Source organism: Neolamprologus brichardi, chromosome 7, assembly GCF_056152115.1.
Source record: "Neolamprologus brichardi isolate AB-2024 chromosome 7, ASM5615211v1, whole genome shotgun sequence".
NCBI lineage: Eukaryota > Metazoa > Chordata > Actinopteri > Cichliformes > Cichlidae > Neolamprologus > Neolamprologus brichardi.
Genome location: NC_142110.1, coordinates 59,325,835 through 59,346,541, shown reverse-complemented (window position 1 = coordinate 59,346,541; position 20,707 = coordinate 59,325,835). Strand labels below are relative to the sequence as shown.

Genomic DNA, 20,707 nt, shown 5'->3' with positions numbered 1-20,707 from the left:
TGTGCCAGTGATTACATTTACCTGTCATGGGTATCTCTTTATCGTAGGTCAATTGCCATTCTCTTTTGAACTTGTATTAAACTTAACTAACATATGGTATTACCAGTTAATGTATTTATATGACACTTTGACCCAGTGTTTTGACTTTTATTTTGTTATTTGTTGCCCGTCCATGAATCACTGCTTTATTGTGGTGGAGGGGTTTGTGTATCCCAGGGATCCCAGGGGCCATGTTTTTGGGGGGCTTTTGCCCCCTGATAGGGTCACCCATGGCAAATTGGTCCTGGGTGAGGGAACAGACCCAGAGCAAATCAACCCCTAAGAGTATACAATCAAGGGAACAGTTCACCATACCTGGGATAGGGTTACCAGAGCTGCGCCCTGGAGCCAGGCCTGGGGAGAGTGCCCGAGGGTGAGCGTCTGGTGGCCGGGCCTTAGTCCATTGGGCCAGGCCAGGCACAACCCAAAAAAGGGACATGAGCCCTTCCTTCTGTAGGCCCACTGCCTACTCCTATGGCAGGAGGTGCCATAGGAGTTGTGTGCAATGTGTGTTTGCCGGCAGCCTGGAGGGGAGGCCCTGGTGGGCCTCAGCTACCAAGATTAGCAATTGGGATATGGAATGTCACCTCTCTGGTGGGAAAGGAGCCTGAGTTAGTGTGTGAGGTTGAAAGGTACCGGCTAGATATAGTCGGGCTCACCTCATCACATGGCTTGGGCTCTGGAACTAGTCTCCTGGAGAGGGGCTGGACTCTGTCCCAGTCTGGAGTTGCCTTTGGTGAGAGGCTGCGGGCTGGGGTGGGTATCCTAATATCCCCTCAACTTGCTGCTTGTATGTTGGGGTTTCTCCCGGTGGACGAGGGGGTTTGTTCTCTGCGCCTTTGGTGCGAGGAAACGGTCCTGACTGTTGTCTGCACTTATGTGCCAAATGATGGTTCAGAGTAACTGCACTGGTGGTGAGTTGGATCAGGTGGCCGGGGAGGATGCTGGACAATTAGTCAAACCTTGGATACAGGAGGAACAATGTCGTTTTCGTCCTGGTCGTGGACCACTAGACTCTTTACCCTCTTGAGGATACTTGAGGATGCATGGAAGTTTGCCCAGTCTACATGTGTTTTGTGGACCTGGAGAAGGCATTCGACCGTGTCCCTTGGAGTGTCCTGTGGGAGGTGCTTCAGGAATATGGAGCATCTGGCCCAGTGCTACAGGCCATTCGATCCTTATACAACCGTTGCAAGAGCTTTGTCCCATAGCCAGCAATAAGTCAGACTCATTTATGGTGGGTGATGGACTCCGCCAGGGCTGCCCTTTAGATTGATTGGTGCTGCAGCTGCAGTGATGAGCTGAATGTAAAAGCGAAGTTCTCAATTTACCAGTTGATCTATGTTCCTACCTATGGTCATAAGCTGTGGGCAGTGAAAGAAAGAATGAGATTGCGGATACAAGCGAGGGAATTGAGCCTACTCCAAATGGTGGCTAACCTCTCTGAGATAGGGTGAGAAGTACGGCCATCCGGGAGGAGCTCAGAGTAGAGCGGCTGCTCGTCCATATTAAAAGGAGCCAGTTGAGGTGTTTCAGGCATCTAACAAGGATGCCTCCCAGGTGAGGTGTTCCAGGCATGTCCCACCGGGAGGAGGCCCTGGGGCAGACCCAGGACACGCTGGAGAGATTATATCTCTCGGCTGACCTGGGAACGCTTTAGTGTCCCCCTGGACAAGCTGGAGATGGTGACCAGGGAAAGGGAGGACTGTCTGGGCTTCCCTGCTTAGGCTGCTGCCCCCGTGACCTGGCCCCAGATAAGCGAAAGAAGATGGATGGATGTTTCTCTTGATTATAGGTTGTAATTCACTTTTAGGATCCCTGACTGTTTCTATAGTCTTGTGTCTTTGTCTGTCTGCCCCCTCTGTGCCCTGTCTGAGTAGTCTTGTCTCCCCAGTCAGTCATGTTTCCATGTTTAGCTCTTGTCCTTGTGTCAAGTTCACATTGCATTCTAATAGTCCATTTTACTTAGGAAGGTTCCTAACTGAGAGACGTGACCTGAAAGTATCAGTATGGCAGCCTTAATAAGAGCTGTTTTAACTCTCCAAACACTAAGGAAAGGAGCTTCTGTGCTTCCTTTATTGCTTTCTTTAGCATAGGATAGCATTAAATTGTGTTCCACAGACTTTGTAATTCACGTTTGCATGATTTGTTTAAATGTTCTCCTCATGAAAATAAAACTCTTATAAATACATATGCCATAAGGTCAGCCAAAAAATACTCCTGTTCACAACTTTGTCACAGAACTGAAACTGTGCTTCTTTTGTAAATCCAGCGGTTGTGCTGCTGCTAATGTTTGTAAATCTGGTCCTAAATGTTCCTCCTCCTCCTTTAAAATTCCAAGCTTTATAATGAAGTAATATTTTTCATAGGCTGTTCTCATTTAAATGACCTCCATACAACAATGGTGTTAGAACACTTTTGAGATGAATTAAGATTAAGATTTGAGCATTTTGTAGTCTGTCTTTTGCACATTGCAGTTTCAACACGGTGGTCATTTATTAAGGTGAGACAAGTGTAAGGTCATTCCAATTCCACATGGTTCTTCTCTTTTTCCGAAGTCCTTGGTAATTCTTCTACCTGCCCTATTAATACATAGGGTTACAGTTAACCCTAATTCTAGCCCATGGCTCATGAGCCACAGTTTGCTGACCTCTGTCCTAAATCATGATATTCTTTTGAAACAGTAGACAGATCTGATGACTGGGGACCTGGTTTAATGGGTGGTAGGGTTGATCGCATACAATTAGAGAGGCATAAATTACTCCAAGAAATTACTCAACCTGCTGACCAGTCAGTCACATGATTGTTTAACTTTAGCAGGGAATGTCTAACTATTGGATTATTTGGGTAGTGAAAAAAAAAAAAAATTGTCTGTATAAAGCCATAAATTCAATATGCAGGGAGTGAGTTGGAAAGCTGATTTGGGTGGCAATGGTCTAAAACACTGTTAAACATCAGTTTGTGAGGAAATGCTTGGGAAGGCTACAGTAAATACAGTTCCCTGCCTACAACCCATCCTGTCTCTATGGCAGGAATCAAATTAACCACACTGCAACTCCTGTAATGGATGTTTAATGGTCTTTTTGGCTGTATTATCAGAGTGCAAGGGATGGTCAATAGCTTTCCAGAACTTGACATAAGGAGACTCTTTTTGACACAGGTTTACGTGCACATACAGGGACCTCCAGAGCCTTTAATTCATTCCTTTCGATGGCTCTTAAGATCTCGGGAGGAAATCAGTGTTGTTGAAACTACACTCTCTTCACTAGTCGGGATAGTTCCAAAGCTTTCTTCTTTATGAATGAGCAATACATGTTTATGATCTATCTATTTGATTATGATAACAGACCAGGAAACTTGTCCAAAGAACCTTTTTTAATTGTCTAGTTTTTGGTGAGCCTATGCCCATCTGTCCCTTTATTGCAGCCTCAGATTCATTTTCTTAGCTTAGGGAGAAGAACTCCATGTGAGCTCAGAGCTCTTCTGCATACCTTGATTAGAACAGCTGGACAATTGCCTTACAAAAGAATTAGTAATTTTTCTCTTCACCAAAATTTTTAGATTTGTAATGTTGATATAGAGTAATACTGCCAAAAAATTGACTTTGTGCTTGGGAAAATGTTTGGGTCTCATTTTGACATTAAAAAAGCCAGATTTTGTCATATGTGTCTGGATCAGTCAGGATGACCGATAGAAGCAACTGAGTCCACAATATCAATAAACCTGTTGGTTTTTAGAAAGCACTCCAGTCTGTCAATACTTCTGTTCCCACTTAAGTAAAAGGCTCTACATGAAAATAGAAAATTATGTATGTGTTATTGTTTCCTGTCTGTTGTAGCTGATCAGTCGGAAAGACAAGGCCACGTTTGAGAAGCTAAACTATCTGACATCCAAGGAAGAGAATTACACCCGCATGAGGGAATATATTCGCTCCCTGAAGATGGTGCCCTGTATTCCTTACCTTGGTGAGTCTGCTATCTGTGTCTCAGCATTAGTTTAACACAATCTGCTTTAGATTATTTTATTTCCTTTTAAGTAAGTTTTAGATTTCCAAGCCCGGCCTCCATTCCAGACTTATATGTATACTTTTTCTTTTTGTTCAAAACAGTTCAAATTCCGCTGGGCACATCGGAAGAATCAAAGAAAACATTATGTCAAAGAGCACATATTTTTTATACTTAACGAGTATTACAAATGCCATTAATATTGAGAAGTACAAGGTTTTTTTGCCAGCAATCAAGAAATTAACATTTCTGGATGTCAATTTCTTGGTTCTTTTTCACTGATATGTAACTATGGATTTTGTTCTGATGGGGAAAAAAGCCTTTAAACACTACATCGGTTACAGCCTGCATTGAGAAAGGAATGCAGGCATTATCTTACATTCATTACATGCAATGTTGTAATCTTTTTATTTGTGTGCAGTATAACTTCATGAGCACAAGAACATGAATAAAAGCATTACATGTAGGACAAATGAAATGAACAAGTTCTGCCACGTCTTGGCATTATGAATGTATAACAACCAAAAGAAGCTTTGAAAATCAACCAATGGTGCCTGGTCTTGTGATACAGAATCCCTTTGGTGGACACATCTTGTTAAATATAAGTTTCAACATACTGAGCAATTATTGGAAGGTATTTCCATTGGGTCTTATCATCATGGTCACTTTTTTCAGAGAATAAGCTCCTCCTCTGAACTCAGCCCAGTAGACCCCATCCTGATAGCGGCTGCGGTAATGCCCACCTTTGTACCACACACCGTTCAGATTGGAATGAGCACAGGCATTATACCACCATCCTCCCTTCTGATAGTGGGCACAATTCCCTGGAAACACAAATAACACAAGCAAATAAGACCACTAAATAAAACAGCTAGCAGCCTAACGGCTTTAAATATAATAAAGAAAATTAAGACAGTTTCAATTTTGTCCATCAGTAGACCTGGTATACGAGAAAGACTGCAGCATTAGCGTTGAAAGCAAACTGATGTTTCCCTGCACTATTAAGTTCTTGGTTTTCCTCCATTTGGAATCCATAGCTTGAAGATCTAAAGATGAGCCATTTGTGCGTATATTTCAATTCCATCCACCACAATTAAAGTAAAAATTAAAATATTTCTCTTTTTCAAATTGTGAACAGAAAAACAGGAACACATACACAGGAAAAGAAGAAACAAGTGATCATGGGACAATTATCAACAAATTAAAATTTAATAATGATTATTGCACAAAAAGTTAAAATCCAAGACATTGGAAAGGATTACTGATACCTCATTCAAAAAAGTTTGAATAGATACAAGACCAGAATATGTTTAGATGTTTTGTTTAGATTTTAAGATTAGATTATAAAGAAGCAATTTATGTTTTTCCAACAAAAGTCTTTTGTAAGTCCAGGAATTTCTAGATGATGGCTGTACTTTCCAGACAGATTGCCAATATCCAGTTTCTTTTCCCATCGTTCTTTGAATATCTATAAAATTCCAGTTATTTTCAAGCGGTATGTTTGAAATAAGGTTTTAAAATTGCAGTTCCCAGTGTTTAGGGAGCTTACATATATGGAGGTAATCTCTAAAGAAAACCACTGGTAGAATCTGCTGTCTTGTACTGCTGGTGCAAAGTCAGATTTATATGTTGGCCGCCTAAACAATTTTGCCTCATCCTAAAGTTAACAGGTTTTTCTTCCCATATTTACCCATTGCTTGGATGCCTTAATTTCTTTATCAACACAAACAGACAGTGACTGTAATGGTTGGCTACATTAATTGGCTACATAATATGGATTACACAAACATAAAGTGACAGTAACTGAGCAGGTAAGTAATAAAGGCAGAGCCTTACCCCCATCTCCTCAGGCAGTAACAGGGTAGAGAATTTCACTTTTGGTTTCTTATTATTCCAAATGAATTGTGAGATATTTTTATTCCAGGCTCTACATTGTTGTTTAGGTTAATTTCTGTTTATGGGTAATACTGAGAAAAGAAAAGAATAATTTGGGGAGAATATTAATTTTAAGTCATATAATTTGGCTGCCAAAGTCCAGAGGGAGCAGGATACCTTCTTTGGATACCATCCAAGTTGTAGGTGGCTTTTTGTGTGACTGGATCGCTAATCTTGTGAGTAGTATTTAGTAGTTTTTTTTGTTGTTTTCTTAATCTCCATGCTAGCACTTTGGATGGTTTGGGGCTGCTTCATAATACCATAGGGTTGCAGTGTTGTAAGTCACCCTGCCATGTCATAATACATGTCTGGAAGCGTATACCGGCCATCTTCAGCGCCTTTTAAAGGGGTTCACATTCTCTTCTTTTGTTCTGTACTTCTGTGGCATAGTCATGATCAAAATACAACCACTTGTTTTGGACCATTATCTTCTTAGTTTGAGCTGCATGGAGGATTCTATTCTTTGACTACATACAGTGGGGCAAAAAAGTATTTAGTCAGCCACCGATTGTGCAAGTTCCCCCACTTAAAATGATGACAGAGGTCAGTAATTTGCACCAGAGGTACACTTCAACTGTGAGAGACAGAATGTGAAAAAAAAATCCATGAATTCACATGGCAGGATTTGTAAAGAATTTATTCGTAAATCAGGGTGGAAAATAAGTATTTGGTCAATAACAAAAATACAACTCAATACTTTGTAACATAACCTTTGTTGGCAATAACAGAGGTCAAACGTTTACTATAGGTCTTTACCAGGTTTGCACACACAGTAGCTGGTATTTTGGCCCATTCCTCCATGCAGATCTTCTCAAGAGCAGTGATGTTTTGGGGCTGTCGCCGAGCAACACGGACTTTCAACTCCCGCCACAGATTTTCTATGGGGTTGAGGTCTGGAGACTGGCTAGGCCACTCCAGGACTTTCAAATGCTTCTTACGGAGCCACTCCTTTGTTGCCCGGGCGGTGTGTTTTGGATCATTGTCATGTTGGAAGACCCAGCCTCGTTTCATCTTCAAAGTTCTCACTGATGGAAGGAGGTTTTGGCTCAAAATCTCACGATACTTGGCCCCATTCATTCTGTCCTTAACACGGATCAGTCGTCCTGTCCCCTTGGCAGAAAAACAGCCCCATAGCATGATGTTTCCACCCCCATGCTTCACAGTAGGTATGGTGTTCTTGGGATGCAACTCAGTATTCTTCTTCCTCCAAACACGACGAGTTGAGTTTATACCAAAAAGTTCTACTTTGGTTTCATCTGACCACATGACATTCTCCCAATCCTCTGCTGTATCATCCATGTGCTCTCTGGCAAACTTCAGACGGGCCTGGACATGCACTGGCTTCAGCAGCGGAACACGTCTGGCACTGCGGGATTTGATTCCCTGCCGTTGTAGTGTGTTACTGATGGTGACCTTTGTTACTTTGGTCCCAGCTTTCTGCAGGTCATTCACCAGGTCCCCCCGTGTGGTTCTGGGATCTTTGCTCACCATTCTCATGATCATTTTGACCCCACGGGATGAGATCTTGCGTGGAGCCCCAGATCGAGGGAGATTATCAGTGGTCTTGTATGTCTTCCATTTTCTGATGATTGCTCCCACAGTTGATTTTTTCACACCAAGCTGCTTGCCTATTGTAGATTCACTCTTCCCAGTCTGGTGCAGGTCTACAATTCTTTTCCTGGTGTCCTTCGAAAGCTCTTTGGTCTTGGCCATGGCGGAGTTTGGAGTCTGACTGGTTGAGGTTGTGGACAGGTGTCTTTTATACAGATGATGAGGTCAAACAGGTGCCATTCATACAGGTAACGAGTGGGGGACAGAAAAGCTTCTTACAGAAGACGTTACAGGTCTGTGGGAGCCAGGGATTTTCCTTGTTTGAGGTGACCAAATACTTATTTTCCACCCTGATTTACGAATAAATTCTTTACAAATCCTACCATGTGAATTCATGGATTTTTTTTTCACATTCTGTCTCTCACAGTTGAAGTGTACCTCTGGTGCAAATTACTGACATCATCATTTTAAGTGTGGGAACTTGCACAATCGGTGGCTGACTAAATACTTTTTTGCCCCACTGTATCTGTCAGAGGTTGTGTGTGGAGGCGAAGAAGAGATGACCCAAACGCAGGACTCACGGTGCAGGATGATGATATTTTATTGGAGCGAGTGAACGAACAGAGCAGGAACGAAAGGACTGACTGACTGAAAGACTGAATGGCTGACTGAACAACTGAACACAGGCGGGAACGACAACATAACATCTACAATGACACGACAATGAACTGGTGGAAACTGAGGATTTAAATACACGCTGGATGATGAGTGATTAGAAACCGGTGAGTACACAGCTGAACTTAGTCTGACTAATGATACATGGAAATCAGTGGAACACAATACAAAGGCAACATGCTGGAAGTGAAAACCATGAGTGTGAAGAATAAACTGAACGTGACAAAACTGAAAGCACTGGGTCAACAACCCTGGAACCCTGACAATATCGAATAAACTGGACCACTACAGAGCAAGGAGGTGTGCTTGGAGGCCCTGTGCGAGGACCCCTTGTACTCGTTCTATTCCTAGGTCTCCCTCTCAGTTTAGCATGCTGTTTTTAGCCAGCTCCGACTTAATTAGATTTTCCACAAAAGTTACAGTGGCAGTGCAATCTGCAACCTCTGGAATACCGTGATCATATTACGTCAGGAACCATCTTCGAGGTCAGACACTTTGCTCATCTTTATATTTGGCTTCTGAGAAGCCGTGAGAGAGCATTCAAACATTCCACCACTCTGTCCACGTCCCCCTCTATTTCTCCAATTTGTTTTTCAGTTCCTTCCATGTGATGTGCATTTTCTTGTATTTTCCGGTTGAACTCTGCTGTGAGTTCCTCCTCCTTCTTTTTTTTTTTTCTTTCTTTTTTTTTATTTTTTACATCTTCACATAACTTAATGAGGAATTCAACAGGGTCTTTCCACACAGTCACAGCTTCCTTCAACTTTTCTTGAATTGTAAGTAGAGTGTCGCTTTCTTTAAGACTGCCATGTTGGGCTTCCCATTTAAAATTTTGTACATGACACTGGAAGTCCATAAAATGACATCTTTCATATTCATTAATTTTCATATTCCTTTTTTTCTCACAGAAAGGCTCTGGAGATGGGAAAAATAGGTACAGGTCTGAAATTCCTGTTCTAGAAATACCACCATAGAAAAATTGTGTACCTCAAGACAAGCCTGTGGTTTGGGGAAAGAGAGATCAGATCCTAATTGAAGTGTATAACAAAGCAATAAGCAAAAAGCAATTGTTGTATCCAGTATTTTTGGATAAGTGAATGTCCCTGCAAACCAATCTACAAGAGTGTAGAAACTATTAAGAGTTGTTAGTAACTACTAATAACAACTGTAGAGTGTGTGAAAGAGAAATCTACCAGAAGGTGTGATCACCTTGTCTTTCACGGGAACCCACTTACCTGCGTAGACATCATGGTCCCTATCCAGTGTGGTAAAGTGCTTTCCATTGTGCCAGGTTAGAGAGTCTCCAGCATTGCCGTGGTATCGGCCCAGTCGTAGCCTGTAGAAATCTGCTTCTGACTCTACACGAAAGCTAGCATATTCTGCGAAGGTCTTCCGTCCAGTCCAGTCTTCCAGCGTCACTAAAAGCTTGTAGATGCCCTGGTTTGTCAGCCAAAAGATGTTGTCTAGGCCCAACCAGTATTCACCATCAATGTTTCCAAAACCTTGCTGTGGAAGGAGAGAGACACTGAATTGGTCAGGTATAAAGTACATGAACGAGCACATGGATTAAGTCAGAAGAGAGGCCTGCGAACTCCCAACTCTTGAGCCACGATCGCCCTTTATCTTGAGACTGAGAAAAGAACTCGGCTGACTTGAATCTCAGTTTAATAATATGTTATGAGTTCTCTGAAATGTCACACAATGCAAGCGTTGCATAACATTACTGAAAATTTTTATTTATTACAAAAAGCTATAAACCCTCTGCCCTTCCCTCTCAAGCTAGTTGCTGTATGCTACACTGCCAAAAATGAGATTCCTCTGAAAAATGTCTTGTATCTGACCGCTGACTATATGAACAGTTAGAGTCAGATTATCCTTAATCTCAGACACAGTGATTTATATAGTGGGGTTCAGCTGAGAGCTACTTTTTTCTCTACATGTTTATTTTTAATTATACACTAAGAATACCCAGACTCATATATGGTAATGGGCAGACATTCTTTACATTAGCAACAGCACTACTATAGTTCTGCATTTATTTCCCATTTTAAGAAAGACTGAGGTTTCAGTTACTAAAATGCAATGCTCCATTGATATTTAATGCATTTGCGGCTAACGGTTTTGCTTCGTAGTATCTTCAGTGTATCTAGACAGCACATACAACCTCATAAGTACAATATTGGGTGCTACTATAACTTATTACCTTGTAAGTGTCCCAGTTCCTAAAAAAGTTGACAGAGCCATCCTGACGTCTCTGAATAACGATCCAGCCACCAGGGTCTTGTCTCTGGTCACACCAGACCTGCATAAGTTGGTTGCTTTTGTCTGGTTTTAAGAGGTACATTCCACTGGTGGTATATCCACTCTCCAGAGCCTCCAGACAATCTCTGAAATGTCCTGTAGAAGGCAGAGAATGAAGGGTAATACAGTTGCATCTGGTGTGTGATCATCATAGGCTCATTTTTAGTGACATGCTGGCTTCATCATTATTATAGTTTTAACAACCTGTGCACACAACACACATGGTGACATGAAGTGCAATAGAAAAATATACAGATGGAGGGTTCCTGGAAAAGTGAGTCACTCCTGATCACGTGTTGTCTCTGCAAAATATGACAAATACTTTCCAGTCTGTTTGCTGCTGGCAAGAATAAACAGTACTGTGGGCAAAACCTTCTTTGTAGTCACAGCGCACACATGGGAACAGAGCTATTCTTAAATTATATCTCACTTTTTGCCCTCTGTGGAATGGTAGAAGGTATTACACAAAATTAGTGGAATTCTCTTTATTCTATTAAAGACAGAACCTAAAAGAGCCAGTGATCTATGAGCAACCACTTGGCAACCATCCACCCATTCTCTTCTGCTTATCCAATTCAGGGTCACAGGGTGGCTGGGACCTGTCTGAGCTGTCTTAGGGTGAGAAGCAGGATACACCCTGAACAGATCGCCAGTCTGTTGCAGAGCTAACACATAGACAGACAAGTATTTACATTCACAACTATGGTCAATTTACAATTATCAATTAACCTAACCCCACTAACTACATGTCTTTGGACTGTGGGCTGAAGCTGGAGAACCCGTGGCAACCGTGGTTCATGGGGTTGGGAAGCTCATTTTGTTACTGTAAGGTTGCCGGTTCGATCCCCAGCTCTGTCTGTCTTGGTTGTTGTGTCCTTGGGCAAGACACTTCACCTACCGCCTACTGGTGATGGACAAAGGAAAACCCTTACTTTTACACAGGATTCACCCTCCAACAGAACTCACTTTAGGTAGGGCAACTCCTGCCACCCATTGGGGGCAAAAGAAGAGAGGGGAAAATAACTGCAAAAAATTGTCAGTTAGGAATAAACACTGAGAAGAGTAGGGTGGCTGTATCTGAAAATCAATAAGAGGTAAGATTTGCTCAGTCAAATGCAGTTTAGACCTGTCACCCACTAAAAACATTTAGCATATTATGAAATGAACTCCTACATTAAGTGAGAATGGGAAACATTCTTCTTTAAAATTACAGCAACTGGTTTCTTTAGTTCCCATACATTTAGAGAGTATTAAAAGAAGATGTCATATTACACACATTACATTTTTTTTTACAGTTTACACAGCATCGTAACTTGTTGTTTATAAACCATTGACCGTAGAAAATGTGAACAACCTAACATCTCCCCAACAATGAAGCCAAAATTTGTCTGTTATCCCCCTGGTCTCCATATTAGTGGGACTGGGGGGTCAAATTCTAAAAAAAATTTTTTTTTCCAAAGATGCGTTCTGCCATTATTAGTAGTCTTCATCACCGATTTGTATTGAAGCATTTTTTTTCTCATAAGTTCTATTCTAATTACCAACTACATGATGTGAATTATGGGTGCAACATCATCATGATAGCTTTGATAGTAGCTGCTTTCTTGGAGAAACTTGCGTATCTCTGTTTGGGAATGGCAGATAGACGAGAATGCTGTGAGGAGATTCAGTGTTGATTTTCCATAACCACAAGTGAATATTTTAAACTGATGTCGTGAGGTGTTCTGGAATAACCTGGACTAACTAAGAAAAGGACCCAAGGCCCTGGCGCACTTTTTCAGTAAGTTAAATGTGTTTGTAAGCTAATCTGTAATCAGTGTCCTTAGCTAGCTAGCTAAGATGAGCAATCAGCTGTTGGGGAAAGCCATGTTTAGTAGCTAAATCTGTTTGACCCTCTGAACCTGAAGGTTCACACTGAATTGAAGGATGTTCAGACCAGTAGCTGAAGATGAGGCACTGAAACAGTTTATATGAGAAACAGAACAGGAACACCACATTTTTTAAAAAGCTAATTTTTCAGCACAACTCTATATATTTATTTATAATTTTTTTTACAGAGTTTGTTTCAAATATTGAGGTTAACAAATTATCTGAATTAAACCTGAATGTACATCTTGCATCCTTTGAGAGGAATAATATAGAGAGTGTTAATATATGTTGTCCAGTGCTCAGGCAGCAGCTCAAAAACTGCATACCTCTATATGTTTCTCTATTTTCTTGCAGATGACCAGGACTGGAAACCTGCTCATCTCATCTCTGCAGATCTCCTTTTAAAAAGCACAAACAACTTAAATGTAAAAATGATACTGGATAATCTGGATATAAGGCTATGTTTTATTTAATATTTGAGGGATAAACTTCAAATTTCACAGTGTGTGATGATTCTGTTTTCTTTGTGATTACAGGAGCTCAGACCTCAGCACCACCCAGTGATAACAGACAAAACATCCTATATATCCGTCCTTTGTAGTAACTCCAAAATTAACTGATAAAAAAAGTACAAAGGCTAAAGTACCTTATGATACACTATCAGTGAAAACGGCAGCTGTATTACTGATAAAGTTAAAGTCAAAAAGTCAAAGGGATTCATGATCCATGTAACTGCTGTCACTATATAAGAGCATAAACAGTAACTCATTTTGGTGTTTAAGGTGTTGCTGATCTCGACCTGCACAACTTTTAACACTGAATGTAGTTAGCTGCATGAAGAGAACATGATATTTTCTCTGATAGCATTAACTAAAACCTGATGAAGGTCAAACATCTTCACTTGTATGTTGAACTAAAAATTTTAATCTGGAATTCTTTCACACTGTTTTGCTAATAGTGTGTTATTTACTAAAATATATTCAGTCATTCATACCAGAGTAAGCAAAAAGAATAATATTTATTTTAAATATTCAGTCCTGTGGAAAGTTCAATATAATATCATTATGTAAAAGTCCAGAGTCTCTGTGCTTTATCTTAGGATGATGTGAGTGCTTTTAACATTACAGAAAGCAAAGGGTCACTATCACACTGTTCATGAAATGATGTGTTTTTTTATAGGGGGGGGGGGGGGGGGGGTGAGGAAGATTTCTATTTAGGTTTTCTGAATGATAAATAATTAAATTGCGCAATACTGTAAAACAATCATGTAGAATGCTTTTTAAAATTAAATTTGTGGTCCCCAAAATGACAAAAATGCCATTTTGATTCAGCTTTAATGCTGGATTGAGAAAATATGAGTAATTGTACCACAAAAATATAAAAGGTTGTCCTTTCCAAATGGAGCAAAACATTGGAGTTTGATAATTTTGCTAGAAATGATTATAACACTAATGTCAAATCATCAATTTTTTTAGAATGTTTTCTGCTCCACCATCTTCAAATACATATATTTGTATGTTTATACAGTACATTTTATACAGTTTATAAAGTGATTGCTGTATAGGCAATTATATTTTTGATGGTAAATGGACTGGTTCTTATAAAGTGCTTTTCTACTCTGAGCACTCAAAGCCGTTTACACAACTTCCCTCGTTCACCCATTCACACAAGCACTTTTCTCTGTGCTGTTTCTAACATTTACACCCCTCATCGGAGAGCAACATGGGGTTAGTATCTTGCCCAAGGATCTTTGGCATGCAGACTGGAGCAGACTGGGATCAAACCACCAACCTTCCAGTTTGTAGCTGACCTGCTCTGATCTACCTGAGCTAGTAATGATGTTGGTACAGTTTGAGATATTTGCACAATCCAGCATGAGATTTGAATAAAAATTGCATTTCCTTCTTGTTGTGACTAAGAATAAACTCAAGTCTGTTGTTCTATTTGGAATATACTATCTCATGATATTTTTGCTCAACCCAGCATGAAAGTTGCAGGCATGCTCAGATTTTTTTTCATATTTTAACTAGCCAATATCCAGACATTTTTTGATGTCTTAAATTACAGATTCTGATTTGGGTTACAGATTGTAATATTGTAGGGTTTTTGCCTTACAATATAAAGCATCTTGAGACAACTGCTATTGCAGTTTGGCATTATATAAATAAAATTGTATTGAATTACATTGAATTCATATTGATGACCTGACTAGAGATGGCACGATACCACTTTTTTATGTCCGATACCGATACTGATAAATTTGGATGTCTGCCGATACCGATATGAGTCCGATATAGTGTGTTTTTTAATCAATAAAACTGTTTTTTTTATATTGCTGCATTTTGTATAAGTTCATACTCAGGTTTAAATAAACAACAACACTAAAGCTATTCTGTTATACCTGTATGTAAAAAATACACTGCACCCAAAATATTTCATAGTTTAGCAATACTGATCAATCTAATAAACTTAAACCTACTCCATCCTCCCTATTCTGGTATTTTAAAGAGTACTTAGCAGAAATATTAAGCAACCTAACTAATAGGGTTGCAAACTCCCAGCAAAAAAAAATAGGGAACCACCCCCCACCCTCCACCTCATGATGTTTAATCGACGTAATCAACTTTAATTTGATGCAGGTTGGGAAAAAAATGCACAGAAATAAATTATTTTTCAAGAATAATTAAATAGATTCAACATCTTTCTTCAACAGAATTGCAGACTGCTGTTGTTTAGCCCCTGGTTTCCTCTTTCTGGTGCAAAGTGGGCTAAAAACAAAGCAGAGAGACGGACTCACGACAGAAAAGCCGATCAGCTGATCATTAATCAGTTTCACGATTGAAGTAGCAGCAAGAGAGAGAGAGAGAGAGAGAGGCAGTCGCTCCATATATCGGTTGTTAAGCTTAACGCTGGAATGCTTTACAAACATTCAGAGATGAACTTACACACTTGCTTTACTTCTCTCTGGGATAACTTCCTCGAAGATGAAATGCTGGTTTGGTAGCGAGGCTACAAATACACACAGCCGCTCTATCACGTGAGCACACAGCTCCGATGTGCTACGGTTATGAGCCGAGTTACGCCGTGTCATATGTTTTGTGAGGTGTTTTTTTTATATTTAGTGGATCGGATTACATTTTTTATTTCTCTCCGATATCCGATCCAGTAATTTACGTCAGTATCGGACCGATACGTAATATTGGATCGGTCCATCTCTAGACCTCACTTTCACCTTTAATAGAATTTGAGATATTTATTATGAAACATTCCCCCAGACTGCAAAAAAAAAAGTTCAAAAGTGGGGATTGACAGACCATTTTTCAAAAAAATATATATCTGTGTTATATGATGCTAAAATTTAATAGCAACCATTATATATGTTGAAATGTTCTACCATAAAACCTTTATGCATATCATTCGAACAGAAGATGTTCTACAAATTGGCTAATATAAGATGAAATTACCCTATAGTAACCTAAACTATCTGACATTTTTGTTAAAAGACAATTGTTATTCAATAAATATGTCTCTGTTGGTATATTCTCAGTGAATGCAGGACTGCAAATGTTTGTTCAGTTAGAGACTTGAAAGGAAGATACAAACATTTCTTACCAGTACTTACCAGAGGGCTCATTTGTGAAGCTGTATGTTGCGGCTGGCATTGTGGGCAGTGCTCTGGCTTTCTGGTCATTTTGGATCTCATTATTCATGGGGTAGTTGGTGTAACGAGTGTAAGTGGGTGGATGGAAAGGTCTGTAGCCACCAGGAGACAATTCAGGTGTTTGTAAAGGAGGCTGGGAGATTGCAGGAGATTGTGGCTGGAGACGACGGCTGGGCTCTTGAACCTTTCTGTAAAAGTATCCTCCGTGCTTACACTGCTCTTCAAGCTGCTCCAGGAGAGCACTCTGGCTGCTTGAGAGGGCTGATAGATGCTGGTACTTATGATCCAGGTCTTGGTACCGTCCAGCTAGCCTCCCCATCTCATTTGTGTGGTTGAGCACACGGGTCTCCAGCTGTGACACCTCCAGAGCATTGTCTCGTTTGCGAATAATCTCATGCAGCAGCTGCATGTAGAGCTGAGTAACTCTGGAGTTCATGTTGCGGCTCTCTTTACGCAATAGCTTGACTTCATTAATCACACCCCCATCAAGCTCTATCAGCAGTTGCAGTGCCTCAATCTGCTTTCGCTGCTTTTGCAACTCACTGTTGAGCAGCTCCAGTTCCTGCTTATTAATACGGTTTTGCAGCAAGGTCTCTGGCTCCTTGGAGTTCACACATATTGCCCCGTTGTTTTTCTGCTGAGGGACAATGAAGGTATAAGAACATTTGTCTGTTTGGTAGGCACTGTAGTCAGCAACAGCCCTTTTTTGACGTTTTGGTACGTAGATAAATTCTCTCTCTAGGATGTCATTGCTGTTGTCAATTTCTAGAGTGTCTTCTTGGAGACCTGACTCTGGTCCAGAGAGCAACAGGAGACTCACCATTAGCACCACAGGGAGAATCATAGCACAGTTCAGCTGCTCCCAGACCACGACAATTTCTGAAAGAGATGAAGCAGTAATGCTTAGCAAGGGTCTGTTTTCTCTCATCAGTTATTGACCTGGTGTTAGTTGTCGAAGGCAATTACTTTATCACCACCTCTGTGTGCTCAGAAGCTCATATGTATTGTATTTTTCACAGCTCTGTCCCAGAAAGTTGCTGCCTATAATGTAAGCAAGATAATGCCATCCAGAGTTAGATACCATATTTCTAAGATCTTTAGTTCAATAACACGAGTTTTATCTGTTATTTTAAGCATAAAATTAGAGGTCATCCAGGTCGTTATGTTGTTAAAACATTCCTGCAAAATTGGTGTATTTTATTTGGCTTCATGGATAGAAAAATCTGGTAATCATCTGCATAGTAGTGAAAATGTATATTATACCTTCTATTTGTAGTGCTTAGGGGAAGTGTATGTAATATAAACACAACTGACCCTAGCACAGAACCCTGTGGAACTCCATAGTTAACCTTTTATGTGTGAAGAAGACTTCCCATTTACATAGCCACACTGAAGTCTGTTAGATACATGTAGTTCAACCCATTACAGCGCAATACTTTTAATACCTACAGCATGCTCTTATCCCTGTAATAAAATATATAGTCAGCATTATAGTCTAGCAGGACAAGCACAGAGATGAATCCACTGTCAGAGGCCAAAAGAAGATCATTTGTAGCCTTCACTACCACCATTTCTGTACTGGGATGGGTTCTGAAACCTGACTTAAAGTCTTCAAATAAACTTTTTCTCTCTGAAGATGATGAGTTAGCTGTTTTACAACTACTCTTTGAAGAATTTTCAAAATAAAACAAAGGTAGTGGCTTAATTACAGCCGGTAACTTGCAAATCAACTAATATCTACTTAATTACACAGAAAGTCTTTTGCAGCCAGTCTATGCAAGGGTAAAATCAGAGAGGAAAGAGCAGGTTTATAAGGATGAATCAGTATAAGAATCAGTATTTATATGTTAAGTTTGCGGGAACAACAACTAGCTTCAGTCACTGCCTGCTGTTTTTGCATGTACATATTTCATGGTCTACGGTATGAACAAAAGATATTCACTAAATATTAAGTATGGCTCAAAGTTGCCTTTTTGCAACTAGTGAAAACATTGCTGCTCATTTTAACAATATTTGACCAGTTACACTTTAGTAGTTTAGTGAAAGATGTTCCCTGTATCCAGTCTAGGCTCCAACCTCATATAATAGAATATTGTGTTTTCTTGTTTCTCTTGCTTTTTGTGATGAAAAATACTGTCACAGCTTTGGAATGTTCAATAACACAACATGAAAAGTGGAGCCTCCCCTGACAGTTACACAAGACCATGTTATCTTGGGCTTTAGGATATGGTAGTTACTACATCATCTATCTTTTTCATTTTTCTTTTTTTAAATGTCTGGCCTCAGCCAGGTCAGTTCAGACATTGGTGAGCTGTTTTTTCCCCATGCAACAGAGGCCATAAGTACTGTTACTTGGCCAAGTTGACCTCAAGTAAGTTCAACATGTGAGTGGTCATAAATTTATTGCCGTATAGTCTTTGCACTCTGTCTGGCTACAAGCATAATATAAAAACTCTTTTGGAGTCTTTAAGTTTTGCGAGGCAGCTTCCTCTGTCATTCAACCCAGTACTTGTACCTGACTATTTTAAGAGATGGGGTTATTTTGTTTTGTTTTATTGTGTTTTTTAGGCCGCTTAACACTGACCTGTGAGTCGTTTAATCGTGGAAAACACCTAACCAGAGTTGGATCAATGTTGTCTGCACAAAACACACAACTTATAAAAGAACTAGTTGTAAATTGTAACTTATTGTGACTGAGAAGCTGATGTATACAGAAGCAGACACTTATCCGAGTCTATCATGCAAATCCACAAATGGTGTCAACTGTCAACTGACATGTTAGACATCAGAATCATTCGGCTGTATTATATGTGTTTAGAAATAAATTTGTTAAAATAGGATCTTAAATATCACATTACAGTTTGCATTCTAATGAAGCTTTACATTTGAGCTTTGTATTTCACATGTGCCTTCTTTTTGTTATATCTTTAAAGCAAGTATTGTCAGGAGCAAGAAAATGAGCTGCCCAGTTAGTTTTATATAAATTCATTAATTATACTGTAGAGTATATAATAAGCTAAAGTTATTTGTTTCCAGTTATTTACAAGTCAATATTTATTATTCATTATCATCTTCTACATAATCTTTGTGTAATTAAAGTCATCGTCATAAACATTATACCCTTATAGACGTCACAAATAGACATTATCAAGATAGTTAAAGGCATTCAAAACCTTGGAGATTCAGCCAACCAGTGTGAAGCTACAGCCTATAGCTTGCACAGCTTGTCACATATTATCAGTATTGTTTAAGGCACTCATGAGGAAAAACTTTTTCACTTGAAATTTAACACTAAGCAAATTTTACTGAACAATGAAATGAATTCTGCACCTGTACTTTATTCACATAAAAATGAAAAAAAGTACTCAAAATGATGTCAAGTATATTAAAGTCAGTTTAAACAGGACAAATAGCAAAAATCTGCATTTTGAACCTGTATTTACTGCAACATCTTAAACGCCTCAAATTGTGTTAAAAAGGAGAAATAAAATAAACTAAATATTAACAATAATTTAATAGTAATAAATAATTTAATACTATTATAAGTAAAAACCTGCACAGAGAATGAATTGTCTTTGCTCTTGGGAGTGCTTCTTATAATTTTTAACACAAACATTTTTAAAGGCAGTTCATGGATTGAAAGTCTGAGTTAAATGCTTAAGGTTCAAGATAATTCTTTAGTATAAAAGCTGAATGACTTCCAGGCTCCCTGAACCACAATGTGAACACACTTTCTGCAAAGCAAGTTTTTATTAAACATTTTTCCACATGTGATCATATGCGCTGAGACCCAGCATATTCTTTTATGTTCTCTGTAGTGGACGCACAAATCACAAAAACAGTTAAACTGAAAGATTTTTGTCCTCAGTTCTCAGGAGTGTATGGAATGTGAACTAGCAGTTATGTGACAAAGCATTTCAAACAAACATTATAGAGTAATGCAAAGTAATGTCATGAACTGTGTAACATCTCTACTTTTTAGAGATGTATTAGAGTTGAAGTAATGCATTATTTTTAAATAAAGCAGGAAATAACTTTAACATACATATAGTTAATAAAAAGGCAGAAGGGAAAGTAAACTCTGTGTTAAGTGTAAAATAAGGTTGAGCCACTTATTCAGTGTGTGTTGCATATAAAATGAAAATTGAGAGAATTTCCTGACTTACTTCCACTTGTTTATGTCTCTTTCTCTCTTGCTTTTGTTTAAGATTTGACTCCAGGTCCTCAGAAGTCATTCACGTTTCCTCTATTAGTCAGTAGAAGTTCTTCATATCATTTCTTACCTTCTGTCAGAATCAGATTTAAAGTTCACAAAGACAGTGGTCCACTTGTGGTGATGTGATGATCTGTACAGCAGCAACAAAGCCTTCCTTTCTAATTTCATGTATTGCAGTGAAGGGGTGAGTCTCAAACTCAAAGTTCGTGCCTGCTCTGCAGACAAAATCTGTTTCTCTTCCTACTTTGTGTCTCATATGTAATGGAAGGAAGACAGTGTTGCTTGGAGTAATTAAGCTGTGAGGCATAGCGACTCCTCCTTCCCCTCCCCTTTGCAGCAAAAACATCATGGGGACACGAGACAGGCTCCAAAAACCCTTTAAATCCTTATCCTCAGCAAGCCCTTTTTCCACTGTTCTCCAGTGATTGTGGAATTCCATCTGACTGGGAGATCATT

General features: G+C 39.5%; 2 protein-coding genes across 4 annotated transcripts in view; one reads left to right on the top strand and one right to left on the bottom strand.

The window, feature by feature from the left end:
* The window catches only part of LOC102794060 (ras-specific guanine nucleotide-releasing factor RalGPS1-like), an 80,382-nt gene that overhangs the window by 30,033 nt on the left and 29,642 nt on the right, over positions 1–20,707 (top strand). For both annotated transcript variants that reach the window (XM_035910594.2, XM_006797324.3), the window contains one exon: positions 3,878–4,004. In XM_035910594.2, the coding sequence (XP_035766487.1) occupies positions 3,878–4,004 (127 nt within the window). The remainder of the gene's footprint in view (positions 1–3,877; positions 4,005–20,707) is intronic.
* LOC102793773 (angiopoietin-related protein 2-like) lies at positions 4,189–20,495 on the bottom strand. 2 transcript variants are annotated; one of them, XM_006797323.3, is made up of 5 exons: positions 20,319–20,495; positions 15,997–16,914; positions 10,408–10,601; positions 9,440–9,710; positions 4,189–4,867 (listed from the first exon to the last, which is right to left on the bottom strand). In XM_006797323.3, the coding sequence occupies exons 2-5, from the start codon at positions 16,877–16,879 to the stop codon at positions 4,668–4,670; spliced, it is 1,548 nt and encodes a 515-aa protein (XP_006797386.1). In that variant the 5' UTR covers positions 16,880–16,914; positions 20,319–20,495; the 3' UTR covers positions 4,189–4,667. The 2 variants fall into 2 exon arrangements, with proteins under 2 accessions (XP_006797386.1, XP_087700106.1); XM_087843980.1 differs by lacking the exon at positions 20,319–20,495 and having other exon boundaries at positions 15,997–16,963.

What these genes read in the sequence shown, in the direction of transcription:
- LOC102793773 (XM_087843980.1), bottom strand. Translation starts at nt 16,963, where the DNA reads ATGAGAGAAAACAGACCCTTGCTAAGCATTACTGCTTCATCTCTTTCA. An exon ending in GGAACTGGGACACTTACAAG is followed by an intron (nt 9,711 to 10,407) that starts GTAATAAGTTAT and finishes CTCCTTCCACAG; the next exon opens with CAAGGTTTTGGAAACATTGA. An exon ending in GGACCATGATGTCTACGCAG is followed by an intron (nt 4,868 to 9,439) that starts GTAAGTGGGTTC and finishes TTGTGTTTCCAG; the next exon opens with GGAATTGTGCCCACTATCAG.